Source organism: Lepus europaeus, chromosome 1 (assembly GCF_033115175.1).
Source record: "Lepus europaeus isolate LE1 chromosome 1, mLepTim1.pri, whole genome shotgun sequence".
NCBI classification, from domain to species: Eukaryota; Metazoa; Chordata; class Mammalia; order Lagomorpha; family Leporidae; genus Lepus; species Lepus europaeus.
The window spans coordinates 182,281,250-182,302,564 of record NC_084827.1 but is presented as its reverse complement, the minus strand read 5'-3'; the positions used below and the strand labels follow the sequence as shown (position 1 = coordinate 182,302,564).

The 21,315-nt window shown below is 61.9% G+C and overlaps 1 protein-coding gene across 6 annotated transcripts in view; it reads left to right on the top strand.

Annotated features, from left to right (window-relative positions):
• HDAC4 (histone deacetylase 4) overlaps positions 1-21,315 on the top strand; it is a 326,302-nt gene that overhangs the window by 225,134 nt on the left and 79,853 nt on the right. For all 6 annotated transcript variants that reach the window (XM_062193964.1, XM_062193956.1, XM_062193947.1 and 3 more), the window contains 3 exons: positions 3,126-3,276; positions 12,964-13,084; positions 19,211-19,332. In XM_062193964.1, the coding sequence (XP_062049948.1) occupies positions 3,126-3,276; positions 12,964-13,084; positions 19,211-19,332 (394 nt within the window). The remainder of the gene's footprint in view (positions 1-3,125; positions 3,277-12,963; positions 13,085-19,210; positions 19,333-21,315) is intronic.

Here is a 21,315-nt window from a genome sequence, read left to right as displayed (position 1 = left end):
CCTCGCGTGCTACGGGCCCTGAGGGGCGGGCTGCCGCTGCCCTCGCCTGCGGTTCTGCTGGCCGCTCTGTGTGTGCTGCTGTCCAGGCCCGTGGTCGTAACCGTTAGCGTTGGGCCCGGCAGCTGCTCAGTCTGAGGTTGCCCCACGGGCAAATCAGAGGGCCGAGTGGCGAAGGGGCCTTTGTCCTGGGCCAGGGGCCACAACGGACGGCAGGGCAGAAATGCCATCTGGGAAGTGCGGGCTCCTGGGCGTGGCCTAACAGGAGAAGTCAGGATCCTTGCTGAGTGGAGGCCGTGTGTTGGGGGCCTTGCACGTGACGTGGGGGATGCCAGCGGCTGCTGAAGTCCGACTTCAGAGTAATTCTCTGGAGGCTGGTTGGCGTGGGGGGGATGAGAAAGGCTCGAGGCTGGCATATTGACTGTGTGACCGTGATTTTCTTCTGTGGACCGCTGGTCATGCTGAGAAAACCCATCCTGACCTGAGGGAGAAGCCCACTGTCCATCTGGGGGCCACCGGGCCGCCTGCGGGGTCCAAGCTCATAATCATCGGACATCCCGGCTGTCTGCAGCCAGCCGCAGCCTCGGGGCACGCAGGCACGAGTGTGGGCTGTGTGTGTGTGGTGTGTGTGGTTGGTGTGATGCTGTATGAACTTTACAGAAAGCATACACGTCAGTAGGAAGATGTTCTCAGCACCTGAACTCCGGTTTCTTAGTTTACCTGGTGTTCCCCTTGATCTTGGAACCACCTCAGCACCCAGGTACCAGAGCGCTGCCTGGGAAGTGGGCCTAGGAAGAGACCGATGCCCTGGGGAAGGGGCCACTCCTCCCCTGCAGGCCTTTGGCCAGGAAGGGTTCCAGCCAGGCCATCTTCGCCACCTCATCTTTTGAGAAGTGTGGGGTTTGAGCCACGGGGACCCAGGTGGGTGTCCTCGGGGGTTAGCACTGCCTCAGCAGGTGCAACCTGGGCGTGGAGCTTGCTGGTTGACACAGGCCCCTTTCCTGAAAAAGGACCGGCGACATCGTGGAGATGCTCCTGGGTACACCTTGCTCTCCCCCGGGGACCCTGCCAGACCTCACGAGAGAGGCAGAGCCCACAAAGAAAAACAGCGATGTTGACCACTCACAGGCACCTGTGTACATGTGTACGTGCACATGCACACACACACACACTCACATGCACTGGGGACCCTTCCGGCCTCCCTCTGCCCAGATTGTCCCCTGCTTAAATTTCTAACCTTTGTGTTCAGCTCTCAGCGGGCCTTGCTCTTTGGATTGTGAACTGTCTCTCTGAAGTGTTCGTTACAGAACAGTTAGAGGGTAGACAGGGAGGGACCTGCCGTGGGTGTCCGTGTGTACATGCACACGTATTCACACACGTGTACGAGCACGCCCACACCCACATGCATGCATGAGGTGCATGGTTCTCATGCAACCACCCCATTTCTCCCTCACTTGTGCCTCTCGCTGCCTTGCTCCCGTCTGGGCTGGGACCCTGCCCCACCAGCCACCTTTGCCGCGACAAAGTTCGCACAGTTGTGAGGACTGAGTGCAGGCCTGCAGGAGGCCTCCCTAACCAGCAGTTGCTGTCCGTACTTCCAATCCCTGTCCTCAGACATTTGGGGGAGGGTGCTTCCGGCCAGCTTTCCCCCTGAGGAAGCTGTGTGGGCTGCCGTGGCGCGAGCTTGCCTCCGCACCTGCCTCCCGCTGCCACCCCCTTCCTGGATTGGAAGAGGAGTGGCCAGGACCCAGACCCGCCCTCCAATACAGGATGCTGGTGTCCTAGGCAACGGATTAACCCCCACTCCACAAGGCCTGCCCCTCCCTGCCCACTCTGACCCTCTCTGGAAGTCTCTTTTTTGCTCACCACCTTAGTGGGCTGCTTGCTGTGCCTGTGTAGTTCCCAATCACTGCTCAGATGTGGGTCGTCTGTGAACTGTGATCCTGCAAAGCGTTTTTCTCACTCAACGCCTGCATCTGGCTTACGTGTTAGAGACAGCCTAAAGTTTTGAGGTAGTCGACTCATTTTCTGCAAGATGAGATAACATTTTTGCAGGGCCAACTGCCCCGCCCCGGGTGTACTGTTGTGTGCCCTCCCAGGGGCAGCCCCTCTGCTCTGAGTCCTCCCTGCCCTGCCTGGAGGGAGAGGAGCCTCATCTCGCATTTTTCCTCTTCCAGAACTGGACAGAGAGTTTCCCAGCACTGACTCCCACACTGCCTGTGTCTTCCTGGACCCCTGCTTGATTCCTTCTTGGCTGGGCAGGATTCTCCTGGCAAGCCCCCCGCTGAGGGCACTGCCCAGCACTTCCCACGGGCATCTTGGAGCTGGGCTCCCTTCTCTCTCGCAGGGACCCTGGGGAGGGGTCTCTGGGCCTCCGGTCACGGCATGCTTCCGTGTATTAGAAGGCACCGGGCAGTTTTCGATGCCGCACTCTTCTGTGTCATTCACGGGGGACGTCGCCTCCCATCTTGGCGAAGGTTTGCTAGAGGTCAGAAGGCACTTTGGCCTCCAGCCGGCCCTCCTCCCCACACGCAGTACCCGGGCCTGCAGGGCACAGCGGGGTGCTGATCCTGTGCCCTCCTCCCCACACGCGGTGCTGTCCCCGGGGGGCTGTAGGGCGCAGGTCTGTGTGTGGGGTGCTGACCATGTACCCTCCTCCCCACGCGGTACCCTGCCCTGGGGTCTGTGCAGGGGATGCTGACCACATGCCCTCCCCTGGGATCTGTGTGTGGGGTGCTGACCACCTGCCTTCCTCCCCACACGCAGCGCCGTGCCCTGGGAGCCGCGAGTGGGGTACTGACCCTGTGCCCTCCTCCCCACGCACGGCGCCTTGTCGTGGGGGCTGCGGGCGGGGTGCTGACCGCCTGCCTTCCTCCCCACGCGCGGTGCCGTGCCCTGGGGGCTGTGCAGTGGGTGCTGACCGCCTGCCCTCCTCCCCACGCGCGGCGCCGTGCCCGGGGCCGTGGCCTTTGCTGACTACCTGCCCTCCTCCCCACTTGCTGCCCTCCTCCCCACGCACGGCACTGTGCCCTGAGGCCGCAGCGGGTGCTGACCGCCTGCCCTCCTCCCCACGCGGCACCATGCCCCGGGGCCGTGGCGGGTGCTGACCGCCTGCCCTCCCTCCGCAGCAGCAGCAGGAGATGCTGGCCATGAAGCAGCAGCAGGAGCTGCTGGAGCATCAGCGTAAACTGGAGCGGCACCGCCAGGAGCAGGAGCTGGAGAAGCAGCACCGCGAGCAGAAGCTGCAGCAGCTCAAGAACAAGGAGAAAGGCAAAGAGAGTGAGTGGGGGCGGGGCCGGGGCGGGGCAAGGGTGGGGCCCAGGATGAGGGGAGGGGCCTAGGAGGAGGGGCGGGGACTGGGGGAGGGGCCCAAGATGAGGGGTGGGGACCAGGAGGGGGAAGGCCCTGGGTGGGGTGGGGGGCAGGGGTGCTGCAGGCCAGATGGTCACGGCTCCTCCCTGGGTGCCTGTGCTGTGCTCCCACCCTGGTAGGGGCAGAGCAGGGGCACTGCTGCCTGACGGAGGCCACTCCCCTGCAGCCTCTGTGGTGGGGTCCCGGCGTTACCTCTTCCTGGCTGTCTTGTGGGTGTGAACCTCAAAGCAGGGGGCATTCAGAGGGGCTTTGATTTGACTGAAGCCTCTAAGGACTGTTGGGCAATAGGCCCCCAGACTTAAAGTGACTAAAACCATATGCATGCCAGATGCGTGGCGATCGCATCTGTGAGTTCGTTCCGGCGTTTCCAGAGTACTTTTCTGCAGAGAACATTCTGTGTGCTCCCCCAAAGCAGGAGGAGGCCGAGCCGTGGCTGAGGGGGAGGCAGAGCGGCTTTCCCGTGGCTCCCTCGTCCTGGGGGCCGGGGGGGGGGGTGGTGGGCGGGGCTTGTGTGTCCGTTTTCTCAGAGAGCTGGGACTTGACACTGGGGCAGGGGCCATTCCGCTACTCTTCCCTTGTGCAAGATCAGAGGACGTGGCACAGTGACCGCTGCTGGCTGCTCGGCCACGGGCCCACAGGAGTGACTCAAGCTTCCCCCACTGATGCTGACCCAGAGGCCCCTCGGCCCCGTGTGTGTGTGTGCGCACGTACGTGTGTGTTCTAACCTAGAGGCCCCTTGGCTCCCTGTGTGTGTTCTAACCCAGAGGCCCCTTGGCTCTGTGTGTGTGTGTGCATGTGTGTGTTCTAACCTAGAGGCCCCTCGGCTCTGTGAGTGTGTGTGTGAGTGTGAGAGTGTGTGTCTCTTCTAACCCAGAAACCCCTCAGCTCTGTGTGTGAGTGTGTGTGTGTATGTGTGTCTTCTAACCCAGAGGCCCCTTGGCTCTGTGTGTGTGTGTGCATGTGTGTGTTCTTTTTTTTTTTTTTTTTTTGACAGGCAGAGTGGACAGTGAGAGAGAGAGAGAGAGAAAGGTCTTCCTTTTGCCGTTGGTTCACCCTCCAATGGCCGCCGCGGTAGGCGCGCTGCGGCCTGCGCACCGCGCTGATCCGATGGCAGGAGCCAGGTGCTTCTCCTGGTCTCCCATGGGGTGCAGGGCCCAAGGACTTGGGCCATCCTCCACTGTACTCCCTGGCCACAGCAGAGAGCTGGCCTGGAAGAGGGGCAACCGGGACAGGATCGGTGCCCCGACCGGGACTAGAACCCGGTGTGCCGGCGCCGCAAGGCGGAGGATTAGCCTAGTGAGCCGCGGTGCCGGCCACATGTGTGTGTTCTAACCTAGAGGCCCCTCAGCTCTGTGAGTGTGTGTGTGAGTGTGAGAATGTGTGTCTCTTCTAACCCAGAAACCCCTCAGCTCTGTGTGAGAGTGTGTGTGTGTGTATGTGTGTCTCCTAACCCAGAGGCCCCTCGGCTCTGTGTGTGTGTGCATGTGTATGCGAGTGTGTGTCTCTTCTAACCCAGAAACCCCTCGGCTCCGTGTGTGCGTCTGTGTGTGTGTGTGTTCTAGCTCAGAGGCCCCTCGGCTCCGTGTGTGCGTCTGTGTGTGTGTGTTCTAGCTCAGAGGCCCCTCGGCTCCGTGTGTGCGTCTGTGTGTGTGTGTTCTAGCTCAGAGGCCCCTCGGCTCCGTGTGTGCGTCTGTGTGTGTGTGTTCTAGCTCAGAGGCCCCTCGGCTCTGTGTGTGCGTCTGTGTGTGTGTGTGTGTTCTAGCTCAGAGGCCCCTCGGCTCTGTGTGTGCGTCTGTGTGTGTGTGTGTTCTAGCTCAGAGGCCCCTCGGCTCTGTGTGTGTGTGTTCTAGCTCAGAGGCCCCTCGGCTCCGTGTGTGCGTCTGTGTGTGTGTGTTCTACCTCAGAGGCCCCTCGGCTCTGTGTGTGTGTCTGTGTGTGTGTGTGTGTTCTAGCTCAGAGGCCCCTCGGCTCCGTGTGTGCGTCTGTGTGTGTGTGTTCTAGCTCAGAGGCCCCTCGGCTCTGTGTGTGCGTCTGTGTGTGTGTGTGTTCTAGCTCAGAGGCCCCTCGGCTCCGTGTGTGCATCTGTGTGTGTGTGTTCTAGCTCAGAGGCCCCTCGGCTCCGTGTGTGCGTCTGGGTGTGTGTGTGTTGTAGCTCAGAGGCCCCTCGGCTCCGTGTGTGCGTCTGTGTGTGTGTGTGTTGTAGCTCAGAGGCCCCTCGGCTCCGTGTGTGCGTCTGTGTGTGTGTGTGTTCTAGCTCAGAGGCCCCTCGGCTGTGTGTGTGTGAGTGTGTGTGTGCGTGTGTCTCTGTGTCTCTTCTGTCTCAGAGGCCCCTCAGCTGTGTGTGAGTGTGTGTGTGCTTGTGCATGTATTGTGTGTGCGTGTGTGTGCGCGTGTGTGTGTCTGTGTCTCTTCTGTCCCAGAGGCCCCTCGGCTCCCTGTGTCTGTGTCCTTTCTCCTGGCAGACAGGATCCAGTCACCAATCCGTGGACGTGGTCAGCCGCGGGCGCTGTGTCCTGCCCAGGGCCCCCGGCACAGGGGAAGTGTGTGTCCCACGTGGCTGAAAATAGACAAGGAGGCATTCCCCTGGGCTGCAGGGCTGCTGTCGCCGATGCCCGCCGCGGGCACCACACTGTGCACAGCATTCCTGCTCTGTCCTGGGCCATGGTCCCCCAGCAGTTCTGGGCGTCCTCCGACCACGTGCTCATGGGGGCCGTGCAGGGGGTGCAGCTCCCTGGTGCTGTGCGCTGTGGGGAGCCTGTCGCGCAGCTCGCGTGACGCAGGTACCAGGGCGTCTCAGTATTCGCCCTTGCACAGCTTGATCCTTATAATCCGTAACACAGGTCGCACACCCCGATTCTGAAAACCACTCCAGAACCTGCAGCTTGCGGGCGCTGACGGACCCCCGGAAGTGCTAGGTTCGGGAGCAGTCCAGATTCAGGGTATTTTGATCAGAGGAAACTCAGCCATAAAGGCTATGCAGTTGTTCCCAAATCCAACAATCTCAGAAGTCTGCAACACTTCTGCTCCCAAGCCTTTCAAGTGAGGGCTCCTCTGCTTGTATCACGTCCATGCGAGTGCTGATCAGGTACGTGCGAGGCATCGAAGGCCCTAAAACAGGCCGCACTGGTATCTGCGTGGCGTTTAGAGAACCCAGTTATCTGTAAGTCCCCCAGTGACCCCTCATCCCAGTCCCTCTCCCACCGTCTCAGGGGTACAGCAGTACTAAAGAAGATTCATGGAGAGTTACATCGTAAGACTTTGTTTTGAGGCAAAAATTGGTTATTCCTGTATACCAGAGGTCTTCAAAACAGTTCTGAAAATACATATTATGAAAAATGCATGGATTTCAAAATGTTTGCAGCAAAATAGAATTTTTAATTATTTTTTATTTATTTGGGAGATGAAGGAAGCTCCCTTCCGTGGGTCACTCCCCAGATGCCCCCGTGGCCGCACCGGGCTGGGCCGAAAGCCAGGAGCTGGGATCGCAGTCCAGCGCTCCCCCGTGGAGGTCAGGAGCCGTCCCTGCTGCCCGCCAGGCCTGCAGGGCTGGGAGGCTGGAGCTGGAAACCAAGCCAGGCACAGGACGATGGACGTGGCGTCAGCCTGCAGGCCACACACCCGCCCCTCGATGGGTCGTTGAGTTCCGTTTGTCCCGGAGCGAACACGCCCTCCAGTCCGCTCCCCACGGCCGTAGGGGCATCACTCCCAAGGTTCACTCTGCGTCCAGTGCTGCGTGTGTTCCTTTTCCTGCATCTCGGCTTCGCGTCGGTGGAATCAGGCAACGGCTGTTCTGCCCGCCGTGTGCTCTCCCTCCTGCAGCCTCCCAGGCGGACTGACAGTGTCGGTCCTGGAGCTTCCTGGTTCCACAGCGTCCCTGGCGACACACGCTTTGTTTCCCCGTCCTGAGTCGGTGCGCTCCCGGCTTTGCTGTCGGTGTAGTGCTGGCTGTGGCACACCAGGGGTCTGTGTCCAGCACCTAACCCACGCGGGCAGTGTGGGGGCCACAAGGCCTACCCAGAGGAGCGGAACCGGGGGAGATAGATAGGCAGTCTGTGCGCGGTCGTGGGTCTGTGGTTCTTGGTGAAGCCAGTGGTCTGGGCATGGTCGTGGATCTGTGGTTCTGGGTGGGGCCAGCGGTCTGTGTGAGGTTGTGGGTCTGTGGTTCTTGGTGAAGCCAGCGGTCTATGCGAGGTCATGGGTCTGTGGTTCTTGGTGAAGCCAGTGGTCTGGGCATGGTCGTGGATCTGTGGTTCTGGGCGGGGCCAGCGGTCTGTGCATGGTCGTGGGTCTGTGGTTCTTGGTGAGGCCAGTGGTCTGTGTGAGGTCGTGGGTCTGTGGTTCTTGGTGAGGCCAGCAGTCTAGGCAAGGTCGTGGGTCTGTGCGAGTCATGGGTCTGTGGTTCTGGGCGGGGCCAGCGGTCTGTGCATGGTCGTGGGTCTGTGGTTCTTGGTGAGGCCAGCGGTCTGTGCATGGTCGTGGGTCTGTGGTTCTGGGCGGGGCCAGCGGTCTGTGTGAGGTCGTGTGTCTGGTTCTTGGTGAGGCCAGCGGTCTGTGCATGGTCGTGGGTCTGTGGGTTCTTGGTGAGGCCAGTGGTCTGTGCGAGGTCGTGGGTCTGTGGGTTCTTGGTGAGGCCAGCAGTCTGGGCAAGGTCGTGGGTCTGTGGTTCTGGGCGAGGCCAGCAGGTGCAGCCTCCTCAGGGCGGGAGGGGCTGCTCCCCCAGGAGAACTTCCTCATCGGAGCCCCCACCTGCTGCAGGGCCACTCGGATGACCGTGTGTGTCTCTTGCTGTTCCTCTGCACTGGTGTGTGCGTGTTCTCACCTGTTGCCTGCCTCGCTCGTGCGCACTGCATCTGCTGACGACCTGCTGCTGAACTCATTATCGGGGTTTCAGCTCTTGAGTTCTCATCCCGCCTTCTCATGGTTCCCCACGGAGCTTCTGGTGTTTGCTGTCTGTTGGTGGTAGTGGCTTTCATCAGCTGTGTGTCCCCCCCCCCCCCAGCCCTGTGTGCCTGGACGCTTCTGTGCACGCCAGCCTGTGTGCATGAAGAGCTCCAGGGGCCATGTGGGCCTGGGAGGCAGATGCTCTCCTGTGCGGTGGGATTTGCATTGCTTCTTGCGGCTGGTCGGCACACTGCCGTTCATTCGGGGTCCTCTGGGGGCTGGGCTCCCTGAGCCCTCTTTTCTCATGAGGCCCCTCCCCTGGGGCCCTCTCTTTCCTCAGTTCACCTGTCTGTGCGGCCCAGCTCCCCAGCCTCAGCGCTGTCTGTACACAGGCCTCCTGGCATCCGGGTCCCGGGAGCTGTAACTCACCCCTGCTTCGTTGTGCTCCCAGTGGTGCGTGCCGGCAGCTCTGTGGTGTCCTTGCACCCGGGCTGTCCCTCTCCATGCCGTGTGCTGCTCTTGTGCCTGGGTGCCGAAGCGTTCTGGTCTGGGAGCTTGCCTCTGTATCGTTGTCAGATAGTGAAATCGACACAGTGCATGTAATGACTCCTCCCTGGAACGGAAGGCTTCCCGAGGGGCTCTTAGAACCCTCGTGTCCGGTGGGCGCTGGGGACAGTGGTCAGCACACCACTTGCCACGCCCACATCCCATATCTGAGTGCCTGGGTTCAAACCCCAGCTCCGCTCTCCGTCTGCAATCCGGCTTCCTGCTAATGTGCCCTTGGAGGCCACAGGCGATGCGCAAATGCCTGGGCCCCTGCCACCCACGTGGGAAACCAGGATTGAGCTCGAAGCTCCTGGCTTCAGCCTGGCCAAGCCCTGACTGTTGCGAGCTTTTGAGGAACGCCTGGTGGGTGGGAGATCTATGTGTCTGCCTGTCTGCCTTTTATAGTAACAAAGCATGATAAAAAAATACGTAGAAAACTGCACATACTGATACAAAATGTAAATCCGCATAAAACAGCTTGTAAGTCTTTATGTCCTTGACGGAATTAATACCAATGAAGTTAATTCAGTTTTAAATTTGTTTTCTATGTGATGACTGCTACTATACAGCACTCATTCTTTTTGTTTTTAAAAGATTTATTTATTTTAAAGAGTTACACAGAGAGAGAAGGAGAGGCAGAGAGAGAGAGGTCTTCCATCCATTGGTTCACTCCCCAGATGGCCACAACGGCCGGAGCTGTGCCAATCCGAAGCCAAGAGCTTCCTCCAAGTCTCCCGCATGGGTGCAGGAGCCCAAGGACTTGGGCCATCATCCACTGTTTTCCCAGGCCATAGCAGAGAGCTGGATGGGAAGTGAAGCATCAGGGACTTGAACCAGCGCCCACATGGGATGCTGGCACTGCAGGTGGCGTCTTTACCGGCTACACCACAGCACCAGACTCATTCTAAACTAGAATTGACATGTCAGCTAAGCTGTATTGTTATGCCTGTATCTTCTCAGACCTTTTTGTAAAATACATTTTTTAAAAGATTTATTTATTTATTTGAAAGTCAGAGTTACACTGAGAGAGGAAAGACAGAGAGAGAGAGAGAGAGAGAGGGGTCTTCCATCTAATGGTTCACTCCCCAATTGGCTGCGACGGCCAGAGCTGTGCCGATCCGAAGCCAGGAGCCAGGAGCCTCTTCCACGTCTCCCACATGGGTGCAGGGGCCCAAGCACTTGGGCCATCTTCTACTGCTTTCCCAGGCCACAGCAGAGAGCTGGATCAGAAGTGGAGCAGCCGGGACTAGAACCGGCGCCCATGTGGGATGCCGGCGCTTCAGGCCACAGTGCCAGTCCCTCAAAACATATTTGTCCTGTGTGTTATAAATAATGTTCTTAGTCTCCGGTTTGTTCCACTAGTCTGAGTCTGTAGTGATTCCTCAGCGTGTCTACGTCGGCCATTACGCGGCGCTCAGTCTGCAGAGTAACTGCGCTCTGCGCGTGCTCTCTCCACGAGACGACGTCGAGGCAGAGAGCACCGCGCAGCGGCTCCTCCTTGTGCGCCTGGTTCTCAGCCAGTGTTTGCAGCCCGTACTAAATGTGAGCCAGGGGCGCGACCTCTCAGGAGCCGAGGACTTGTGCCGCGGCCGCCCACAGGGCTCTGTCCCGGGAGAGGAGGCCCCTCGCGGCCCCCTCTGGTTGACTCTGGGGTGGCTGGGGTCAGCCTTCCCTTTCTGAGTGTCAGGTGCGTGGGATCCGACCTGCTGCAGGCCCCGTGGCCTGTCCTCCCTCCCTGGGCCGCTTTCTGCTGGGCCCCCGCCTCCTGGGACAGCAGCTCCCGGGCCCCACCGGAGCCCCGGCGCGGAGGAGCTGCCGTCCCCCTGCATTGAAGGGCACCTGCAGGAGCCTCTGCGGGGCCAGCTCCCCCCCAGCCCGCGGCTCCCCGTTTCTTCAGGGGAGTTCTTCAAACCTGTTTTGAAGGCCTGAGTGTTTAAGGTCAGCTCATTGATCGAGGGCGCCACTACCCAACCCATGGCCGCTCTTCAGATTTCTCAAACGTAGGCTCGGCCTCAATGATTCTTTCAGAGTTTACCAGAACCTTCCAATACGAATATCGCCTAATCACAGATGGTCTCCGGGCTGCACGCGAGCCGCCCGCCCTCGGCCCTCGCCGCACTGCGCGCCCTCTCCTCTGCTCCGGGCTTGTCCCAGATAGCGACCTCGGGGTTCCCACGGGTGGATCTGGGTGGGCAGGTCTTATTGTCACTAGGAAGCTGTGTCCAGTTGGGCACTTGGCCAGCTTGCGCCAGCTCTGCAGCCCGCGGAGTGTGGTCATGCGGTGAGAAGACAGGGCCAGCGGCCACCATGGTGGACACCCCTCGGGGTGTCGCCGCGCATGGAGGGAACTCTTATTTGTGCAGCTCCGACGTCTGTGGGCCCGGCTCCCCGGCCTCTGACAGCCCCTGCAGAGCAGCTGGTATTAGTTGGCTGGTGTTTTTCAAGATGAACTTGCTCCTGAATGCTTAATAAGTTTTGTTGCACTGGCAAACATTCATAGTGCTTATAATTTTAAATACTTCTGCAGCTTTCTGGTATTGGTAGACATCCAGTGATGCTGTGAATTGGATAGGGCAGTGAATTCTTAGAGCCTGGGGCCTTTCCCACCACACCTAGCGTAAACACATGAGTTCAATGCACCTGGTTTTATCTTGACTCTTCCCTTTGGGGATCTAACACACACAGTCTTTGGACGTGAACTTGAAAGGAAAACTCCAAGAGAAGGCGGGTCTTTGTGCCTGGGCTGTGCTGGGCTCACACAGCCGTGGTCTCTCCCTGCTACGTAGAAGCTCAGCCCTGCTGGCAGCCAGGTGGGCCTGCGAGGAAGCCCCTCCCTGTGTGGGAGTGAGGCAGGAGGCTGGCATTAGCACCTGGCCCCCACGAAGATTATTTGTGCTTTCTGGGCAGCGAATGGGCTGTGAGAGCGAGGAGAGAGTCTCGGGTGGAAGCCAGGAGAAGGGTCAGGGCTGGACGTATCCTCAGACTGTCTGTCCTGGGCCGTCGCCGGCCAGCTAGAGCTGCGGCCCCCTGCTGGCTGCCCAGCCCCACCCAGGTGTGAGTACTCCCTGTCTCTCCCCTGCCAGCTTTTACTCAGTGCCACCCCCTGCAGCAGGGCCCCGCCCAGGAAGCTCTGCGACCAGAATTCATGTGACTGGGATGCACATGTATCCCATGAAACGTCTTAAAGACCCCTGTATGCAAGGCTTTCAAACGTTTTTGCACCAAAAGAAACTGACCTTGCAATCGCATCCACACACTTTTCCCTAACCCCTAACCCCTAACCCCTAACCCCTAGCCCTAGCCCTAACCCTTAGCCCCTAACCCCTAACCCCTAACCCTAACCTCGGTGCCCGGCCTGGGAGACGGGGAGGTCGAGAGCGGCTGCCTCCTCTCCTCTCCTGGCAAAGTCCGAAGAACAAGATTTCCCCTGGGCTTGGCAGGTCACGGGCCCAGAGGCTGCAGGCCTGGTTTACCTGCAGGCCAGGCCAGTGCCGAGGCCCACCTGCCCCCGCCAAGGCAGGCCGTCAGCAGGAGAACTCACACCACCCCAGGGGAGAGTGCTCGGTGGCCATCACCTGGGGTCTCAGAGGAGGCGTGGCTCCTGAAGGGGTCACCCCCTGCCTGGCCTCCTGGGCCGTCCCCGCGGTCACCACCATCAGCCTGTCCTTTGGCCATTTGTCTACTTGACCAATGTAATGGCAAAAAATCACAGCTGCTCGCCCCGTGCCCCAACCTCTTCATCGTGAGGCGGGGCTTCCTCCGTGTGACCCGTGTGGGCCCCCTCTGCTCTCTGCTCTCTGCTCCTCACTGCCACCAGGTGCTTCCTCTCACCGTGGCTGCGGGGACCCTGTGCCTGTCACCTCTGCATAGCGGCTCCTCCGTCTGTCTGTAGAGTTAGCAGTCTGCCACGGCGTCCTCCAGAGGCTCTTCTATGTCACAGATTAAGCTCCCTTCAGAAGTGAGCGAGTGTGAGCGCCCGCTCCATCTCGGGGGAGTAACCCGTCTTCCAGACACACTGGTTCCAGGCGATCCGAGGGGAGCAAGACCTCTTACAAGCCCCCCAGGTGTCTCCCACCTCCACCCCTGCCTCCCCTTCCACAGCCCCCGGGCCCCTCCCTGCCCTCTTCGCTGAGCTGGCCTCCCCCTGTGTGTCCTGCCCCACGCTAGGTGCCGTGGCCAGCACAGAAGTGAAGATGAAGTTGCAAGAATTTGTGCTCAATAAGAAGAAGGCGCTGGCCCACAGGAACCTGAACCACTGCATCTCCAGCGACCCCCGCTACTGGTACGGGTAAGTGGCCGGTGTGGGGACGCCCTGGCCTCGTCCAGGCCCTGCAGGTGCAGGCTCTCTACCTGCTGAAGCCAAAGGAGGGGGTGAGGGAGGGAAGCCCCGTGGGACGGCGGCTGGCCCGGGTTTGCCTGGAGTGCAGAGGTGTGGCCGTCGTCCCACTGGGGCTCTGGGCCATCTTCAGAGGAAGCCGTGGGTCCCTGGGGCGGTGCCTGCGCAGTCCCCGTTCAGCCACAGCAGGTGCCACTGAGACTGGATTCCCTCCGAGTTGTGTGTTGGCGTCCACCACGTCTGTGCCCGGTGTGCTTCAGGCAGCTCTGTCAGCACCTGTGTGTTTTATTGTGTATATGCTACGAGCCCCCACCAGAGCCTGCATGGCAGGCAGGGCCCGCGGGAGAGCCTTGTTGGTGCTGTGGGTTGAAGAGATCCTGTGGGCTGAGGGCTGGCCCAGATGCAGAGGCCTGGGTGGGGCAGAGTGGCAGCTCCCACAGGCCCCGCTCCACCCCTTCCAGTAGACGGCCTCTGAGCCACGGCCTGCTGCTGGCCCTTCAGGCACCCACCCCAGGCGACCGCCGGTGTCACGGTGTGGCCACTGATTCAGAATGGAAGGGGCCACCCTCAGTGTAGATGGACAGGGGAAGAAGAGGCCACCTCCAGTCCAGACGGCCAAGGGAAGGGGCCTCCCCTAGTGTAGACGGCCAAAGGAGAGGCCACCCCTGATGTAGACAGCCAAGGGAGGGGCCACCCCCAGCGTAGAGGGCCAAGGGAGGGTTTATCCGCAGTGTAGACGGCCAAGGGAGGGGCCGTCTGCAGTCTACCCAGCTGAGGGGTACTGTGGTTTGGGGCACTGAAGGCTCTGGGGAGCCCGGTGAGAGCTGAGCAAGGGTGTCTGGGGTGGGGCGCGGGGGACCACCAGCCCTTCCTGTGAGTCAGGGGCCCACAGCCTGCTGCCCTGGGTCTGACAGCCTGGGGAGGGGGAGTTCCGACAAGAGGCACAGGGGTCCCCGTTGGTCTTGCGTCGCTGCTGGGGCAGGAGTATTGTGTGAGCTGGGTCTTGGCAGGGAGGGAAGGACACCTTGTCCAGCCCCGTTCCACGTCCGGTGACCGCGTGCCTGTCTGGGCCTGCGGGTGGGGGGACGGCAGTGGGACTTGCAGAAGAGAGCTCAGGAGGGCAGGCGGGCAGGAGCTACGCAGGACGCCGACCTCATGAGCTGCGGGCCGAGGGCTCGAAGGACAGTGTCTTGGGAGGGGACTGTTGGGAAAATGCAAAGGAAAGCCACAGACTGGAAGGCGGCATCACCAGGCAGGTGCCTGCCACTAGCAGAGCCCACGGTCCAGCGACGCCCTGGAGAGAGAAGCCACAGGTGGACAGGTCCCCCCAGACGGGTAGCTGAGCGCCCAGCAGGCCTGTGGGTAGAGGGGCGACGCCCCAGTCACCAGTGAGGTGCAGAGCCCAGCCACGGCAGGGCACGCCACACACCCCAGCTGGCTCGTTAAGCTGGCCGTGTGTCAGCAAAGGGGTGTGGTACCTGCTTGTCCATGGGCTGCCCACGGCGTCAGCGGCACAGCACGCTGGAAACCGTTGGCAGTGGCTGGTGGAGCAAACGTCCACCTGCACTGTGGCCCAGCAGTGCCCCCACCTCGTGTCTCCTGGGACACACACCAGGACGCACAGCGCCCTCCCTTTTGTCTCCCGGGACACACAGCGCCCCCCCTCATGTCTCCTGGGACACACAAAGACACACAGCGCCCCCCCTCATGTCTCCTGGGGCACACCAGGACACACAGCGCCCCCCCCTCATGTCTCCTGGGGCACACCAGGACACACAGCGCCCCCCCCTCATGTCTCCTGGGGCACACCAGGACACACAGCGCCCCCCCTCATGTCTCCTGGGGCACACAGCACCCCCCCTTGTGTCTCCTGGGACACACAAAGACACACAGCGCCCCCCCTCATGTCTCCTGGGACACACAAAGACACACAGCGCCCCCCCTCATGTCTCCTGGGGCACACCAGGACACACAGCGCCCCCCCTCATGTCTCCTGGGGCACACCAGGACACACAGCGCCCCCCCTCATGTCTCCTGGGGCACACAGCACCCCCCCTTGTGTCTCCTGGGACACACAGGGACGCACAGCCCCCCCCCCCCCATGTCTCCTGGCACACACACAGGGAAAAGTGTTCCTACAGTCCCAGCTACCGACTGTGCCAACTCCCATCAACCAGTGATGGTCCTGCACCCGAGGGTCCCTGTGCCCGAGAGCACACCCAGCAGTGGCACGGGACACGTGCTGGCTCCTGCGGCGTGTCAGGTGTGTTGGACACAGCGTTTGTCCCGGGGGTCCCGGCGCATGAATCCTGAGTCCGTGGAACGCCCCCAGGGACAGAAGCACACGGGCCTGGGAGCCGGGCGGCTGCAGCAGGCGGGCGCAGCTGTCCCTGGAGGGGCGCTTCCCCGGGTGTCAGCTGTGTCCGAGCTCCAGCTCGCCGGTCATTGCATGAGACAGGCCGCCGCCGTGACACCGCCGAGCGCCTGAGATCACGGCTGGTCTGTGGAAGGCAGGTCCCCCGCCGCACAGTGGGAGACTGGATTGTGGAACGCGGTGTCAAGGGCGTCATGACCTGGGAGGAACAGACGAGACCGCGGCGTGGAGCGCGGTGTCACAGGGCATCACGAGGAGACTGTGCGGCCATGGGATTAACAGACGAGACAGCGGCGTGGAGCGCGGTGTCACAGGGCGTCGCGAGGAGGCTGTGCGGCCATGGGAGGAACAGACAAGACCGGGGCGTGGAGCGCGGTGTCACAGGGCGTCACGAGGAGGCTGTGCGGCCCTGGGAGGAACAGACAAGACCGGGGCGTGGAGCGCGGTGTCACAGGGCGTCGCGAGGAGGCTGTGCGGCCCTGGGAGGAACAGACGAGACCGGGGCGTGGAGCGCGGTGTCACAGGGCGTCGCGAGGAGGCTGTGCGGCTCTGGGAGGAACAGACGAGACCGGGGCGTGGAGCGCGGTGTCACAGGGCGTCACGAGGAGGCTGTGCGGCCATGGGATTAACAGACGAGACAGCGGCGTGGAACGCGGTGTCACAGGGCGTCGCGAGGAGGCTGTGCGGCCATGGGATTAACAGACGAGACAGCGGCGTGGAACGCGGTGTCACAGGGCGTCGCAAGGAGGCTGTGCGGCTCTGGGAGGAACAGACAAGACCGGGGCGTGGAACGCGGTGTCACAGGGCGTCACGAGGAGGCTGTGCGGCCATGGGAGGAACAGACGAGACCGGGGCGTGGAACGCAGTGTCACAGGGCGTCACGAGGAGACTGTGCGGCTCTGGGAGGAACAGACGAGACCGCGGCGTGGAACGCGGTGTCACAGGGCGTCACGAGGAGGCTGTGCAGCCATGGGAGGAACAGACGAGACCGGGGCGTGGAACGCGGTGTCACAGGGCGTCACGAGGAGGCTGTGCGGCCATGGGAGGAACAGACGAGACCGGGGCGTGGAACGTGGTGTCACAGGGCGTCACGAGGAGGCTGTGCGGCCCTGGGAGGAACAGACGAGACCGGGGCGTGGAACGCGGTGTCACAGGGCGTCGCAAGGAGGCTGTGCGGCCCTGGGAGGAACAGACAAGACCGGGGCGTGGAACGCGGTGTCACAGGGCGTCACGAGGAGGCTGTGCAGCCATGGGATTAACAGACGAGACAGCGGCGTGGAACGCGGTGTCACAGGGCGTCGCGAGGAGACTGTGCGGCCATGGGAGGAACAGACAAGACCGGAGCGTGGAACGCGGTGTCACAGGGCGTCACGAGGAGGCTGTGCAGCCATGGGATTAACAGACGAGACCGCGGCGTGGAGCGCGGTGTCACAGGGCGTCACGAGGAGACTGTGCGGCCATGGGAGGAACAGACAAGACCGGAGCGTGGAACGCGGTGTCACAGGGCGTCACGAGGAGGCTGTGCAGCCATGGGATTAACAGACGAGACCGCGGTGTGGAACGCGGTGTCACAGGGCGTCACGAGGAGGCTGCCGCCCTGGGAGGAACAGACTACTGACGTTAATTCACCACCTTCCCAATGTGCCCCTTGGCGACTGGAAAACGAGCCACACCTGCCGCTCAGGTTGCATTGTTGTTGGCCTGTGCTGCTGTGAGCGGCGGTCATGTCTGTCTTGCCTCCCGGTGTGAATCTGCAGTGGTGGGAGCGCTGGTGCTGATGGGGTGAGCGGCTGGCTTTGGCCTCAGCGTCTTCTGCAGTGCAGGTGATGTTCAGCAAGAAAACGGAGCGGTGTTCGTCCCCCGCTTTCATCAGGGCCACAAGGGCTGCCTTGAAGATAACAGTGCTGGGTGGCTGCCCCGGCCCGGGCCACAGCCAGAGTGTGCCGCCGGCTTCCGGCCTTGACCTCATGCTCCCCTCCCAGGACCGGGGAGTCGTGGTTGAGAAAGGCGAGATAATGCCTGGTCAGGGCTGAGTTAGCTCTGGACGGCTGCCTCTGGGTGTGGGGTGTGTCTGGCCGTGTGAGTGCCTGTGTGAGCTGGGGTGTTGGTGTAGCCAGAGCTGGGTCTCACTTTCCTCACACTTCTAGAACCTTCTTTACCATGGACACCTCCAGGCTGCAGCCTGGTTATGGTGGGACCGTGGTCTCCCCTTCCTGGCCCTGGACCAGGCAGAGCACCGGGGCCCGGTCCTCAGCCAGGCGTGTTTGGGGAAGCCGAGTTGTGCACAGCACGTGGTCATTCGCTGAGCTGTGAGGACGTACAGCAGGGCACTGTTGGCAGGGGCCTCCAGTCAGCTCGTCTCAAGGTCTGACTTGAGAGTGACGATTCTGATACAGCCAGCACCGCAGCAGAGAGAACCCTGTAGCTCTTGGAGGAACAAAGCCTTTCCAACTTCGGCTTCGTTAGAAACGGACCCTGCTCTTACGACCACAATATGGCCACACCTGCTGGCTTGAATTATTTATTACCGTGCGGCTAGCCATCTCTGACTCACACCGTGATCCGCAGGACACTGTGTGTTCCGAGGCAGGACGCGAGTGTAGACGGGGCCCCGGTCGCCACATGGCTTCCAAGTTCACATTAGCAGTCGGGCGAGGATACGGTCTGGAAGCTGACGGCGTGAGAGGCCCAGCTCTGCTGGAGGCCTGGGGCTGTGCTGGCCTGAAGGTTCCAGGGCCCAGGGAGGTAGCCCCGTGATGAGGCTACCAGTGCATGGGTGCAGCTGTGCCCGTCTCAATCCTGCCAGCGCCACCTGGGGACTGGGGGGGGGGGGGGGGGGCAGGGCCTGAAGGGGCTGCATCTTCCCGGGCCCTGTGCACTCCTCCCCTGGGGCAGACGCCCGAGCCCACTGGGTCCCTGTGCCCCTGTCAGCACCCCTGCAGGGTGCACTCTCAGACCCTGCTGTGTGCACCTGTGTGCATTGCAGATGCATCCAGACCACTGCCGGTGCCTGAGCTGGCCCGCTGAGCACTGGGCTAGAACGTGTAGCAAATTCCGAAGAAGCAGGCTTGTAACCTCTCTCTGGTCGTTAAGCAGGTCACACCCCAGCGACTCAGAATTTGTTAAACTCGCTGTTTTCAGCAAGGCTCCACAGGCAGCGCCGCCCCCAGGTCCTGTGGGGGCGTCCTGGGCGGCAGGGGCTCCTCTCCTGCCTTGTCGGGAAGGTGGGCAGTGCCTGGCTGGCCTCAGAGGAAATGCGCTCGCAGGTCAGCGCTGGGCCCGAGGGACCGGAGGGGCCAGAGGCTGCCCACCTGTCCCCGCCCCCGGTGACTTAGTTCTGGGGAAGGCTCGGGAGACAGTGACTTTACACCACAGACAGGAGCCCCAGACACCACCGCGTGCACTCCCACCTGTTTGCTCTGGCCCAGCCCCGAGCACAGGCCCTGGAGTCGCAGGACAGACCGGAGCCGGAGGAGAGAGGCTGCGTGGGGACCACCAGGACCGCTGAGCTGGCACGGAGGCTGTGGCTCCTGTGCTTGCTCGGGGGCCATCCCTGTTTCCCTTTGCTTTCCGCAAGCGGTCTGGCGAGCCTGGCCAGGCGGCCGACGGCTGCGGGGGGCCGTGCACGTGGGCCAGGTCGGGGCTCCGCACGGGCTGGGCGGTGCCCTGGAGGAACGCAGCCTCAGCTTTTGCCTTTTCTCCAGGAAAACGCAGCACAGCTCCCTGGACCAGAGTTCGCCGCCCCAGAGCGGGACGTCCGCCTCCTACGCCCACCCGGTGCTGGGGATGTACGACACCAAAGACGACTTCCCCCTCAGGAAGACAGGTCAGTGCGCGTCCACCGCCGGGGGCGGGGTCAGCGACCCGGCAGTCACACGTCTCCTGGCCACTCCGCAAAGGGCCTGACCACACCCACATCCAGGCAAGATGCCAGCTGTGCACCGTGGGCAGCCTCTCTGGTCATCCCGGGCGTGGTGACCAGTGCCCTCGGTGCCCTGAGGCGCTGTGTGCGGAAGCTGGCCCTCACTCACAGGGTCCCGGGGAGGATGCCCCAACTGCCAACAGAGAGCAGTCGGCGTCAGTTTCTTTCTGTCAGCCACACCTGGGGCGGCCTCCTGTGCCGAGACAAAGGCTGGCAGGAACAGTTTGTAGCAAAGACCCGGGAAACGCAGCATGGGGGCTGGCAAACTGGCACCTCTGTCCCATGGGGTCGGGCAGCTGTCTCTGCCCCTCACGCCCTCCCCTCCTCCCTGCCACCCGCCCTTTGCCCCGCTCCCCCCGTCCGGTGCCGCCGGCCTCCTGCCCCGAGCTGTGCTGCTTTGGGGATGTTGGGAAGCTGCTGGGGTGCAGGCTGCCTTCTCCCAGGGCCGTGCCTGCACGCCGGTGGCATTCAGAGCCCAGCGTGTCCTGGGGGTCTAGGGGTGCCCTCTGCATGTCGGATTCCAGGGACTCACTCGTGTGCCCCTCTGCGAGGGACAGTACCACGGACGACTTCCCAGGTGGCATTCTCACCGGAAGCACCACGCATAGACTCAGATGCTCACGTCTGCAGTGTATGGCATGCTGGGGTTTGCCTGTCTGTACAGGGCAGGGCGTGGTGGGTGGACGCTGCCCCACTGACCGCTCAGCCCGCCGTGTGTCCCTGTGGGGCCAGCTCGCCTCGAGCCCAAAGCCTCTGATGCCCTCACGGAGCAGTGTGGCCCTCCCTGGGCTCCTGCACGCTCAGGGGAGCTGAGGTCGCCCCCACGGCCCCTGTCTGCGCCAGCCCCTGCCTCTGTGGCTGTCAGCAAAGTGCCGTTGTAGGTCTGCCCCTTCCTGAGACCATCAGGAGTGTGGGAGCCTGTGTTTGCCTGTGCACCCCCTAGGACAGTGTGGGGGAGGGGCTCGGCTCTGGCTCCCGGAAGCTCTCACTCCTGTCCCCAGCCCGTGACCGGATCTGGCGAGCAGAGCTCCCCAGGGCCTCCCGCAGGGTCCGCGGTACAGCCGGGCACAGGCAGGAGCCACTGCACTCACCCTGCTGGGCTCAGGGCTCATCCGGATCCTGCCGTGCCTTCGCCACCTGCACAGCACCCAGAGCTCAGAACCAGGCTGACCCTTCTAGATCCAGGCTCCAATCAGATGCCCTAGCCCGGTTCTGGCCCAATTCTGACTTCCTGCTAGGGGCTGCACCCTCTCCTGGGTGATGGACAGCAGGGGTCTCCACCTCCCACCAGGTGGTGGTGCTGAGATCCTTCCTGCGGCCCCTCTGGCCACGAGAACCCCAGCTTGTGTCTGAAGCCCCTTTAAGGCCGCGTGCGTATGGAAGTGCCCGTCAAGTCCCGCTGCTCTGCTCCCAGGCCAGCTTCCTCCCAGTGCATGCTGGGAAGCAGCAGATGGCGGCTCAGGTGCTTGGGCCCCTGCTGCCCGCAGGGGAGCCCAGGGGGAGTTCTGGATTCCTGACTTTGGCCTGGCCCAGCCCTCCCTGTTGCAGACACTGACGCCGTGCACCAGCACTCTCTCTCGCTCTCTGCCTTTCTAGATGACAACAAATAAACAAAAGACGCTCCCTACGTGACCTTAATGAAGTCTTGAAGCGTAGCACATGCAGGGACCAGCTCTTACAGGGACGCAGCTGGACGCTTTGTCACTTAGAATGCGTGCTGTGGTATCTGGGGCTTCGTTTTTCTCTAGGAGCATCTCCGTCGTGATCTCCAGTAACCACTCTCTTTTTGTTTAAAATATTTATTTATTTATTTATTTATTTAAGGCAGAATTTCAGAGAGGGGGAGAGAAAGAGAGATCTTTCATCCACCAGTTCACTCCCCAGATG